At 36.5% G+C, this 14,063-nt stretch overlaps 1 protein-coding gene across 1 annotated transcript in view; it reads right to left on the bottom strand.

Moving 5' to 3' along the window:
- The window catches only part of FAM135B (family with sequence similarity 135 member B), a gene marked incomplete at both ends in the record, with an annotated part of 141,581 nt that extends 132,192 nt beyond the window's left edge, over positions 1-9,389 (bottom strand). Inside the window, one exon of the mRNA XM_080339210.1 lies at positions 9,313-9,389. Coding sequence (XP_080195336.1) covers positions 9,313-9,389 — 77 coding nt within the window. The remainder of the gene's footprint in view (positions 1-9,312) is intronic.
- Between the last annotated feature and the right edge of the window lie 4,674 nt (positions 9,390-14,063).

The raw sequence follows: 14,063 nt of genomic DNA, 5'->3' as shown, positions 1-14,063 counted from the left end.
GATCCAAAGGTAAAAGGTGGTGGTACTTATTCAGCTCACAGTTTGGTATAGATACTCTGGCTACCCAGGTGGAAAGCTTTGTACACACAAGGAATATTCAGAAGTCAAGAGACAAAGATACAGACAGAGAAGGCATTCTACTTGCTCTTGGAAGACAAACATTAAAATATATCTTATGGACGACACTAGCCAAGAGGGATGTCATGCAAACAGATGGGATCCACTTTCTTAGGAAAAAAAATGCAAGGTGTTAAGTTGGATTTAAATCTCCAGTAAAAAAAAAATATAGTTTAAAAGAGTAGAAGAAACTAAAATGAAACTTTTGGGATTTAGCCAACTCTTAATGCTCATCAGTCATTAACTTGGAAGACAGCTCATTCTGTCATCTATAACATTAAAAATTGACCATCATACAGTTTTCTTCAAAGCTCTTGGTGTATAATTGGGCAGTGCTTTGCCCATTTTTTATTAATCCAATTCATAAAATAGAAATATTTCTACAAGCAGAGATCTTAAATTTAAAGTATTATCCTCTGGAGTATCACAGAGTGGCTTTGATCACCCTTAAGAAAGTTAATTAAGTTTTAAGTTCAGCAAAGCAAAACTTTTCATTTAATGGGCTAAAACCATGTCTTTGATTTGAATTTCTACTTGAATCAATAGAGTTTATACAATAAGTGGTTGATTTTCATTCATGGGTCTTCTTGAGAAAGCTGTGATCATTGATGCACTTGAGTCTTAACTTTTTTAGTCTGAATAATTGTACTTAATGATATAATGGATAATGGATGACACAAGCACCATAAATTCTTAGAATCAGGTGACATTAAGTGCAGCATTGAAAACTAGGGTCCTGCAGGATGTGATTCATTTGTTGAGGAACCGGATACAATAATATAAAGACTTAAGGTGTGGAGCATTGCATATGAATGAGAAACAGAACTTAATTTTATTTGTAAACTTCATTTCTCAGCTAAGAATCACTTTTTAATGTTAATCAAATAAACCTATTTTGTGCTGTAAGCTAAACAGCCAGATGAATTACTGGAGACCATGGTGCTTATGATAAATCACTAAAACATAGTGTCTGCTTCACGGGCTGAACCTAAATGATGCAGAAGGGAGCTGCACAGGATTGTTTCAATGCTGAGGAAGGCTATGGTCCCCTCATCCCAGAGTCAGGGGATCATTCATGCTGGAAGGGAGCTTGGGAAGTCTCCACCCCCATGACTGCTCAAAACAGGACCAATTATTGAATTTGGACCAAATTCTAGTCAGGTCTTGAAAATTTCCAAGGATGGAGATTCCCCAGCTTCTCCGGACAACAACTTCCAGAGTTTGACTATCCTCATAAGATTTTGGGTTTTTTCCCTTGCATCCAGGAACTGTAGGAAGAGACCAAGCCTAGCTGTTCTCCCAACAGCTTGTCCTATATTTAAAGACAAGATTTGCTGATGATGATTATGTCGTGCTTCCTCTAGGGATATGAACAATGTGTAACAATGTGATAACACATTCTGAACACAGATAACTTCATCTGTCTCAATTAGTTGCTGCTTGCAAAGTGCTTTAGAGTGGAAAAGTGCCAAAAGAGCTGCAAAGCACCACAATCACCCTCGCATAAAAACTTAGAGAATAATTTCCCATTCCCTAAAAATTGCACACAGGGAACACAATTGTTTTTTTCAAAAATTCTCATAGTTATTTTATTACCAGAGCTGCTCATTCAGTAACTTCTGGCACTCTCTCTTCTTTAGAATAATTGCATTGACACAGTCTGTGCTGGTGTCATGTTTCTGGCTTGTTCTAGTGAAGTTGTGTGCTTTAAAAATGTGTCACTTCACTTGTTCTTAAGTAATAAAATATGGCAACACATACATATACATCCTTTCACACTTGTGACAGCTTAGACTCCCATCCCCTATACACACACACACACATATACACAGAGCAATGAGTGATTCCCAGCTGTAGACATTCATCCATCGGCAAATCTATGAATTAGGAACTGTGGTCAACATTTAAATGTAGCTCTGTATAAATGTAAATCACATTAACTGAAATTGAAGCTGCTTTCTGACATAATTCACTTCGAAAGTCATCAAAGCAGCAATGTAAATGTCTGATTACCAACAAGAATTAATTTAACAAGTGAATGGAACCTTGAGTTAATATATTTAAAAACAAAACAAAACAAAAAACTAATAAATCTGAAGTTGGTTTTGAATCTTTGGGATACAGCCTTCCATGGGTTTCATAGCAATTATGAACATTAAAATGTTAATTTTAAATAACAGAAGAGTTTCTTGTCTAATTGCCTGACTGCAGGAAAGGAGTAAGACCTGCATTGAAAGCACAGACATAGCCAAAGGCTCAGCTACAAATGCTGGCAGAGAAATTTTACTAGAAATATCCTTGCTTAATATTACGTACCACAAAGACACTTCCTTGGAGACATGAGTTACAGACATGTATTGCTTGTCAGTCTCTAAATCAGAGAAGACACAGTCCAACAGGCTGATGGAGCAACTCCCATTAACATCAGTGGTTTTAAAGAAGACTATAGAAGTCTGATTAACATAAAATACTGCGATGTTTTAACTGATTTCCTGAGTGTTTATCAGTCTTGAAAACTGAGGCTGGATGAACCGTGAAATCTCTGTAGTTTCTGAGATGTAGATACTTATTTTTTCAGCCATCAAAACCCATCACTGACAAGATCACTACGAAGTGTCCACTGTGCTATGGTACTGGCTTTGTCTAAATATCCAAAATTTTATAGCTTTCTTTAGTAACAGGCATGTCTATAAACACATGGGAAAGCTTTTTCTTTTCTTTTTTTTTTTTTCCTAATCCCATTTAGTATGAGATTCTTATATGATACTCATCACTAATACCTGAGCAATTGTCAGTAATGCTTCCATGAAGACCAATGTCCATCAAATAATTTTGCATTTATTCTCTCACCTTGGGTAGAAATTTGAGCAGTAGAGCGTTTCCTTTTTTAACTCTATACTTTTTGCACACAGACACGCAATTTTGCACAGTTATCAGAAATGTCAAATAACTTCTAAGATGCCCAGGCCTTGGAGATGATCCCCTGTCCTGTAAAGGTTTGCTGCACTGTCCCCGTGAGGTGCCAGAGAAGGCATGATCCTTCATGCATGTGCATTTTCCATTTCCAAAAAATAGTTCTACTTTGCTAAAAAAAAAAAAATAAATAAACAAACCCCAAACAAACAAACAAACAATTAAAAAAAAAACCAACACCAAACCACAAAACAAAACAAAAAAAACCCCAAAATCACACACAAAAACAAAACCCAAAAACTAATCACCATGTTCAACCCTGAGATTGGATTGAATCCTTGCTTGGATTCTCATCACAGGCTGCAAAGCACTCTGAAAGCAAAAGGTAGTTATTCTTTGCTTTCTACACCAGTTTCCCATAAGATGTGGTGTCATGGAATCATAGAATAGTTTGTGTTGGAAGGGATCTTTAAAGATCATCTAGTTCAACCCCCACTTCAATAGTCAGGGACATCTTCAACCAGATCAGGTTCCTCAGAGCCCCATCCAGTGTGTCCTTGAACAACTCCAGGGACGGGGCATCTACCACCTCTCTGGGCAACCTGTGCCAGTATTTTACCACTCTCAATGTAAAAGTTTTCTTCATCATATCTAGTCTGAAATGTGTCCAAGATGTTCACAGCAGCCTGTGGAGCTGAGAAGATAATGTGCAGTGTTATGTATTAATTCCCTTATGATGACATTACTGAAGCTCAGAACAATTGGCGTTAAGACTTCAGAGCAAGAGCATATCTCCTGTGCAAACAGAGATAGTAAGAATATCAGTCATTTCTGTTATGGTTATTATCAGCAAGCAGCTTAGGGACCAGTTATGGAGATAAATATATATATGTACCCTTCATCAAATAGTGAGCCATATCCTACAGGAAGCTGTCATCTAACTACTAATTTGTGTCTTACTGAAGTTCACCTCTCCTTTCTCTGCTACTCACTGGACCATTGTAGTGTAGCACACTTGTGTGTGCAACAGATGGATATGCATATTCTCTGCATAATGTTGTCACTTGATTTTACACCATCTGGTTAATTATACAATCAAGAATTATTACACAAAAGTGGCAGAAAGACATTAAGGGAAGTGACCACAGTAGGTCACACAAAAAGGAGCTCTGATAGGCAAGGCACAGTTTTCATCACCGCACAGTGGCTGCCTTTCAGAAAGGACTCACTAAGGTTGTCTGCCACATATATAGCATGTGAATCATTATCTCAGGTTCCTGAGATCCAGGTCCCTTATTTCTGAATCAAGATCATACTAATTCCGTACTATTGCCCTGGTTAGCCAACCTACTAGATGTGTTGGAGCTGTCCTTTAGCTTGGTTCTCTGTAAAAGAAGTGACACAGAACAACTAGTTAATGTGTGTAGGGCAAGTCAAGTCAGTATTACTTATTTGACAGAAGAAGATAATTTCCAGATACAGGGGTATCTTTCCACTGACTATTTTTATCATTGGTTGAAGGACTTTGTTGAGATGCTGCTCTTAGCTTGTAGATCAGTCTCATATCATAGGCTTCTCTCTATCTAATTTCAGTCTTTTCCCCCTCCCACTGATGCTGGAGATCCCACCGCTCTTCAGTAGCCACAGAGTGTCTGAAAGTTAAAGATGGCTACACTAACTAACTGCATCGACTTCACCAACTGTCATGAAAACAACTCATCATACATAATTCTACTGAAGTTTTATATTTGCTACACTTTGGGACATAGATATTTGGCTTACTGAACACCAGCTTCTCAGCTACTTCCATCAGTACAGGTTTGTGCTACACTGGTTTAAATCCTGTCAGTTCAGTGCAGCACACTCTCGACTGTCACTGCATGTAGACAGTTATTGCCTTATTACTCCTGAGCATATTTTTCTTTCTTTTTCAGAGTATATCTGATGCTGCCTTAAAATGGATGTCTGTTCGAGACTAACATTAAAAATAAAAATAATACAAAGAAAAAGGTCAGTTCTCTTAATACATCTGTTCTGAGGTACAGTACTTATTATTTCAGAAATGCATCATGTTGACATGCCTGTTAGCCCTCTTCTTTTTCTTTTTTCTTTTTTTTTTTTTTACTTCATCTCCGTTAAAGAGAATCCATGTACCATAAATGAATTACATAAGTATTTTCAAATCACACAGATTTACAGTCCAAAATTGGTTTGTATTTCACTACAGGTGGGAAATTTGGATAAATTCATATTGTTATGAACAAAGTAATAAGATTTGACTCTGTCCTGGACTATTTTTTTTTTTCTTATCTTGACACTGTACCTCAAAGACTCTGGGAAATAAGGTCTGAAGCTCTGAATATGGTATGTATTTTCGAGGTGTCCATCCTGACAAGAAAGGCAATGGTTGATTGCCAAAACCCAGTTTGCTGAGGAAAGGAGCTGCTGCATTTTGTCTCTGAAGGGGATGATTTTATGATTAAGTACACTGAAATAGTGTTTTCCATCTGGTATACAATGGGGATGTTTTACCACATAAAGGCTTTGTCTGTTAAGTCAGAATATGTTTTCAGCAGCTCTGAATGCTATTGATACTTGGTCTGATACTGGTAGGGTTTTGGAAACTCTGACACCACTGTACTTTTCCCCAGGGCAATGTTGCATTAATTTTAGGAGAATGTGGACTTCATTTTGTAGGGTTTTAAAACACCACCACCCCTTGCACATATAAACCACCAGTGTAAATTTTAGACACTTACAAATTGCAGGCTGGAGTTTGAGGAGTGAAAAGACTGTTAAGTAGTTGATTCAGTTCTGTGATTGGTAACTAACGACTTACCTTGATCCTCATTTTATAACATATAATTGCCAGAATCTCAGCATTATCAAGTCACTGTTTCACCTTCCTTGTGCCCTCTGTTCCTTCACAGACTCCAAAAGTAAGTTACTGTGCAAACGCAATAGTTGTGGGGTTGTTGTTTTTTTGTTTTTTTTTTTCTCCATCAAATAGCTTTTGAAAAGCTTTAACAAAAAAGGTGCAGGATAGCTTCTGACAGAACTAGACAAATCAATTAATTGATCTCTGGCAGTCAAGGATAATTTTATTTCCTACTCTATTAAGGAAAATCAGAATCAGTTAACTAATTTCGCTAGAGAAAATATCTGTCACCAGTTATTAAGTAGCACATGACAGAGAGAATTAAGGATGGAAAACTTAAAAATGTGTTTTTTGTTTTTTGTTTTTTGTTTTTTTTTCTTCCAGAAATTGCATTACTTATTGCTCAACCTTTAGAACTCTAGCATCAAACAACATTGCAAATCCTTTGGTTTGACCAAATAAAAGGTTCTTTCTTCCCATATAGAAACACCTACAGCATTTAAACTTTGATGTCTATAAATACTGACACTGTTATGCTTGTGCTTCAGAAGATATAAATTCATTAACTGACCGAAGTAAACTTCCTGCAACACATAATTTACTAATGACTGTTCCTATTACGTATGCCACAAACATATAACCATAACAAGTATTTACCAAAAAAACCCTGATTGATATTGTAGTCTTTTTTCAATATCAAGCATTCATACAAGTTAAGTAACATGATTGAAACATCACAGGGTGTAATTCAGATAGAACAAAGAGTTTCCATTTCTTGTGGGGAGGGAGAGGTGGCAACTGTCTGTGTGCAGACAGAATTCAAAATAGGTTCCAGTGCAATCAAAAATAGAACAGGACCATTATTGAAGGTCTAACACTTAAAAGCACTTTGTCTCTGTGGCTTATGGCCAGTAGATCATGTCCTTAATCAATTTTGACTATTAACTATTGCCTGACAGCTCCAGAAGGGTAGATTCTCTTGCTAAAACTTGTTGATTTATTCATTCCTGTATTTGCACGGAATGCTCTTCCCCAAAGGGCTCACTGTTGACCCAGCCATGCTCTCCCTAAAAGTAATGGCTGTAGAATGACTGTTTCCCAAGACTAAGTATTTTGGAAAATACTGTCCTTATTTCTGCACAGTTACATAGTTCCAACCCAGGAATTGCAACCTTATGCCAATTAGGCATACAGTAGCAGGACTGCTATGTATCTGTGGAGATGATTAGGTTTTTGATTGTGGTTTTTTTAATTATTATTTTGATTTTGTACCAAAGTGTTAAGAGGAAAAGTAGGCAACAGAAATTAATATTAATACTCTTCATTGTTATTCTTGCTTTTCTTCTTAAAAACACACAGCATGTTGAGTTCCCAAAGAAATTAAGATTCATTTCAACTCTGCTGTTTATCCTGATAGACAGCCTTTCATAAATCACCTTTCTGTCCTTTTGCAGGACAGAATGATATTGGCTCAATTGAAAAGGCACTCAAAGTAGACAAACACTTGTTAAATAGAAAATTCCCATCATCATTACTTCTACCACCCTCTCATTTGGGGAAACTATATTTCAAGCCAAAATATCTCAGATCAGTGAATATTAACAATGGCAATAAGGGAAAAAAAGAAAAAGCATGCCCAAGTTAAAATGAAATTGTGTGAGTTCATACTTTGCTTTTTTTCACACTTTCGTGCTGCAGTGATAGGGGCTGCTGACTGGATGAAGCCAGCCAGATGATACTGATCAGCAAATATGAGATACAATAAATGGTTTTCTTGAAATTGCAAAGGTTAAAACTATAGAAGAAAAGCAAATGTAATACTATGCAGGATACAGAGAAAGAAAAAAATACTGTAAACAAATTAATGCAGTATAACCTATAGTACCATGTGTTTGGAATATTAATCAGTAAAGCAAGGTAAGCACCTGTGGGGAAAATGCAAGGGTAATTAGGAACTCATTAGTTTGACAGCAGAATATATTATCTCTGTTAGTCTAGGTTTGCCTACACACCAGAGATTTGATCTGACCATCAAAGCCAAAGAAACCATTTTAGAGAAATTATCGAATGCAAAATCTGGCCAATACAACAAAAAAAAGGCAGCTTGTCACACAGTAACATGAGAAGTGGGATGATTACTGGCCCTCTAAGTCCAAAAAAATCAGTGAATGCACAGATGGCTGTGAATTTTCAGATGTGGGGAAGATCAAAGACATTACATTGATCATCACAAGCCAAGAAAAAAAAAATCTATAGCTAGAACTGTCTTCTAAGGTTGTAAGGACCAGAATACACAAGAGACTTCTATAACTCAAATAAATCAAACACCTCAAGAACAGAGGATTTTTTTCCTATTTAACACAAGTATTGGTATGGTCAGAATGTTTTCTGACATAAATTTAGTGGATATTCGCTTGGACATATTAACAGAATGATAGATGTTAGCTGTTAAAGTAAAACAGATACATGTTTCCTTCAAGTTCACAGCATCTTTTTCACTTAGTTCATCACAGTGAAAACAACCAAGCGCCTGCATACAGATGGAAGCAGCTCTACCTAATCCATCCCAATATCTGAAACAAATCCATGGGTTTTGTACTTGAAATGGTGCTCAAGATGGACCACCTCAGCTCAACTGTGAACCACCCCTGTGTCAAGGTAAGGCTTGAAAGAGAATAGCTAGTGTGGTGTACACATCCATCCTCATAGGTGAAGGAAAATAATATTCCACTACACCCACAATTGTACATGAAGTACATTCATTTGACCCATCTTGGTCTTCTGGTCTCCTCAAAAAGTGTTTCAGCATCTTATCTTTTCCACACTGAAAAACAATAGTGGGGTCCAGTGTGCAAAGAGAGTAAGAACTCACACTTGGTTAGAATTCTCCATAGCCACTGGGCTGTTATAAAAGCTGTTGGGAAGAGAGGTGCAAAAGAATGGGGGCAAAATTTTTGATAAACCAGAAGTTGCACATGTTCTTCTAACTTACAGGGACATGAAAAAAAACAATGTGGCCACCAGAACTAGAGCTTTAGGTGAACATGAGTATTCATGTTCCCTTCTGAAATGGTGGAATTCAGCTAAACTTCATTAAATGAATATAGTCATTAGATTTATTACTCTGCAGCTATTGTTCTTATAACTGAACATATGCTTAAAATAATTTGCAGCATTACAACATCATATTACAAAAACCTGCCAGTCACTCTGACTTTATAGTGAAAGTAATGTACATTGATCTTCCTTGACAGCAATGAAAACCCAATGACACCCTTCCCTGCCCCGGAGATTGCATGAAATATAACTGCATTTGGCAGAAAATAACTTGTTTTGAAGGTTAACTCTTTTCTGTAATCTACTTCTCTGTAAGCAGCTGCAAATTAATGGAAACATCAACTCACCCTCTCTGGAAGAGGTCCACATTATGGAATTTGTGTAGCTCCACAGAAAACTCGACCGTTCCCTGGACCTCAGACATGATTTTTTCAGGTCATCACCTAAACAACACATATATATAGGCATTATAAACACTTGAAGTATCTTGCTTTAAAAATCCATGAATGGATTACTACATTTTATTCAGCATCTAGAGGTTCCTGCAAAGCTTGAAATTGACTGAGATCAACTGGAATCTTTCCAATAACATTGTTGAGCTCTATCTTCAGGAAGTCTTGCTAAAAACCAGATCAAAGCAGTAATTAAAAGAGGTAAAAAGTCTAATTAAGCCTGAAGACAGAATGATAATATTATGGAAAGCATAAGAAACAAAAAGTAAATAACATATTATGTGTAAGAATCTCAAAGCAAATTTTAATTAACCTTCTTGCTACTCTTTTACGGGAAATTGATTTTTTTCTTCCCATTTTACCAAATGGCAGATATCCAGGGTCAGCACAGCTCATTTCGGTAAAAGCACAGGCTAAGAAGACAAAAACCCCAGACAGATGAGAGCAGAATTCAAAATTATCTTGCTTTTGACTCCTCCTATGACTTAACTAAAGTCCTGGAAGGGAAGCTTCTGAGGGAATATGAATAATTTAAAGATTAATGAATAGAAGAGATTCTTCTAAGGAAAATGCTGACAATCAGAACACCTAATAGGCCAAAATAGTCAAATCAAGATTTTGAAGTATTACAGCCATTTGTGGATATCTCCTATGTTCATTAAGTGATAGAATAATTTAGGTTGGAAGGGATCTCAGGAGGTCATACTTTACTCAAGGAAGCTTTGGGAAAGTAAGTTTAATACAACAGTGTAAACCCTTAACATTTTCCTAATAGCAGCACAGCCAATCCAAAGGCTTTTACAGATTTTGGATGGATTTTGAATTTTCTATTTACCCTTTCCTCCTTTTCTCCCTGCAAGTCTACTTCTGGCGATCTGCAAGCTGTCTAGAAATTGTCTATAGAATTGAGAAGACAGAGATCAGATTTGTTCATTTAACACATTCATAAGCATCATTTTGGTAGCTGTTTGACAGCAGTCAAGTACAATCTAATCTCTGAGGAAGACTCATGTCAGGGCTATTAATAATTCCCTTGTCTGAGGCATAAGTGGCTTTAAGGGGACATCCAATTCAGACTACAAAGTGGAGAATTTCTCCATATGTACTAACAAGTAGTTTCCACGTCACTCAGAGATTTGACCATTGCCTACAATTAAGTGAGAATGAAGAGGAGTTTGATACATTAAGTCCTCAGAGAAGTAGAAGGTTGTAGTTTTCTGATAAGTCTCAATGTTTACTATTTATTAATAATTTTCCAACTGACCGGCTTATTATATTGGTTAATTTAAACTATGCTTTATTTCTGGTTATGCTCTCAAGCACTACCATTTCTCAAAAAGAGCTCCTTCCAAAGTTAAGAGGTTATTGGGTTTTCATTCACTCTCCTCAAAAACAAACATTGCAGATATTGAGTCTGGAATGAAAAGAATGGAACATAAAATGTATGCAATATATGTAACAGATGTCAGTAACTGAGAAGAACAATTGCTAAACTACTCATCTGATATATCTCTAAGGTAAGGACCTCTACATTAACTGGTCTCAGGACATAATTTAGGAGCAGTGAAGGTAAACTCAAACATTATCACTTGACAAAGTACTGGTTTTTATTTTTAATGTTTTTTTTTTTTTCCTTCAATTTGAACAGGAATCAGACTAATGTTTTCTTATTTTGCCTTTTCACACAAAGGATTTGTATACTGTTTATGAGGCATGTATATCACATATCCACCTGGTTATGTGTGTGGTAGTCTTGTCTGAGCACACAGCATCAAAACAAAGCAGTCGATGTGTGGGAAGCCAAGAGAAAACCACACAATATAACAAAGTGATACTTTAACAAGGTATGTAGCCTTGAGGGGAGTGCTAATTGGAGGAATTGCCTCTGGATAAACCTGCATGTTGTGCTGATTCATATTTCCCTAGACCGAAAGCTCAGGATCAAAGGAAACTCCATGCTTTTGAAGACACCAGTTTAAAGAGGAGAGTTGTGAATGGATGGCCATCCAGTTCAGACCAGTACCAATATTGTCCAAGATACAAAGAATGACATGAAGCTAAGGTAAGCTAGAGTGAATGAAAAAATAAATACATGGAAATACAAACACACATCTTCATTCTATTTACATTTCATTTTGCATGCTTTGTACCTCTTCAACACAAATGCAGAAGAATCATCCTAAAAAAACAATCAACCAACCAAAACCAACAAAACACCTGATAAGTTTTGAAAGTGACCTCTGGCACACCTTAGCACCATGGCACTTAGCGAGTTCAAAGCAGAGTTGCTCAGAAACAGAAGCATCATGCTTCAATGAAAGAAGCTATGAAATTCAACAAAACAGATGCAAGAACCCCTAGATCAAGAAAATATAAGTGCTTAAAATGATGCACTAAATATTTGATGCTGTACCAGCTTCCTCCTTAAAGGAATCTGATCACAATCCTTCAAAATCAAGGGCTGGTGAATGACTTCTGGCTACCCCTTACTCACTACTAATGACTGTGGAGGACAACCTTAGGCTATAAATAGAGGAATAGTCAGTAAAAATAACAATGAAGTGAAAGATGCCATTACATCAGCATTGTAAACACAACAGGGAATGTTGCCAGTACTAAAGTATCATCAATTTCTCTAATAAGCAGTTTAAAGAAAAATGTAGAAATGTTTTTTGAGAAGGCTTTAGTACATGTTGTTTTTCTAAGATATCTGGTTTTAAGTCAAAGCCCTTGTATTTTCCAGAAGAGGACTGAAGATAACACTAGTAAATATCCATGGCAAGCTACTAAAGCAACGTGGGAAGTGTTGTGGTGAAATACTTTTGTAAAAGCAGTGTCCATGCTCATTTTCATCACTTCCAAAGCACTGGATTGCTTCATAAGGTGCTGCCACTCTCCCTGTTCGTGCTGTGTTGTCCTGCACTCACTGATGTTATGAGTCATATCACCATTTTGACAGTTTGTCCTTCCAGCTAGACTTGGTGTCCTAGGAAGAGACAGCCCATTTCCATTGTCACTTTATTTTTAGCAAGGAGACACTAACTGAAAATCACAATATTTTATACAAAGAAAGCCCCATAAAAATCTGTATGTTTAAAGACTGGAGACTGTCTGGCTTGTATTTTTAAAGGAAGGCTTGTTTTTACTCCCCACATCTCCATTGTTGTCAGTGGAGATACTTTCTTCGCTGGAGATTGTTCAACATATGATACTGGCCAAACTTCTGTAGCTTTGCTCGTCTTTACCTCCATTTGTCTCTTCAGTCTCTTTGACTCACAGTATTTGTGCTGATGACATTTTAGAGATACAGTCAACTGACCAAGCCCTCTGACAGCAAGTGATTAGTTGGTTATGTACCATACACACACCTTTAGGCTAAAAACCAAGTCTGACTAATACCTGCTCAGAAAGCATCAGCATCAGCCCAAGCTAAGGGAGTAGAGGAAGGTGAGATGGGGACAGAGCAGGGTGGCTATTCAGTGCTTTCACCATTCTTGTCCACCTCTACCACAGAAGCCAGAGGAAAAACAAACAAACAAGGACAAAAGAACAAAACACTGTGTGATAAAGGGCAATGATTCATAAACCTAGAAACATTCATTTAGGAGAATAAAGGTGCCTCTTGGGAAATACAGCACATACTATCTCTACAATAGCACCACTGTCCTTACTGCTTTTAAAGCAGTTTTTATTTTATTTTATTGTGAATTTCTTCAGAAGCTGGTGTTTGTTGCTACCTGGGCATTTAAATCTCTTTATTTATTTGTTAATAATTCCTTGCTTAGGCTGGTTAAGCGTGTAGAATAAAGTTACAGTGGGAGAACCTTATTATCCTCTTCACAAATGCCTTCACCTACTGTAAAATTCTAACGAACAGAGGAACAAAGTAGAAGAAGGAGTATAAACATACACAAATATGCTCTGAGATTAAAGCATTAAGAGAAGAAGCACACTATTACAGCAAGTCTCTTTTATGTTGTTGTTTTTGTTTGTTTTTCTTTATCAATTAAATTGTTCCAGTGTTCACTTCCATGTGTCTGAATTAGATCCCAGTTCTTATGGCAGTGATTGCATTTCAATATCTTATTCTGAGCACACATTATTTGCTTGAGTCAAAGCAGTCACAAATGTCAGTAAATCCTTTCACTGCAACATTGTCATTAACCATTCTCCAGCTTACAGAATCTCTCATTTTTTTTCTGCCAGCACATCAGAAAAAAAGGAGAGATGAGGTCTTGAACAAAACAATGATTTCAAAACTTAACAACTCATTTTGTTAAAATAAATCAAGCCACTAATTCTCTTCTAAGATTTTGGGTGATAACAAGATATCTACTTTACACTTTCAAAAGGAGACAATCTAAATGCAATAAAGGGCTTGTTTAGAAAAATAAATAAATAAAGAAATAGTTACAATATTTTATATTTTACTCTTTCTCATTATAAATTACAAATATAACAGGGCCTAAATCTCTTATGAGTAATAAATTTTTAGATTATTCTAGGGTAGAATTTTATTCAGAATACCTCTTATTTTCCTAAGACGGTTTTGTTTGTTTCCCCAACACTGCTGAGGCTAAAGAATTACCGGAATATATTTTTATTCCTTGAATTCTTATAAAACTTTCTTTTTCCTGAGATGTGTG

Source organism: Nesoenas mayeri (assembly GCF_963082525.1).
Source record: "Nesoenas mayeri genome assembly, chromosome: 2".
NCBI classification, from domain to species: Eukaryota; Metazoa; Chordata; class Aves; order Columbiformes; family Columbidae; genus Nesoenas; species Nesoenas mayeri.
The sequence above is the reverse complement of the archived record's forward strand: the minus strand, read 5'-3'. Positions and strand labels throughout refer to the sequence as shown.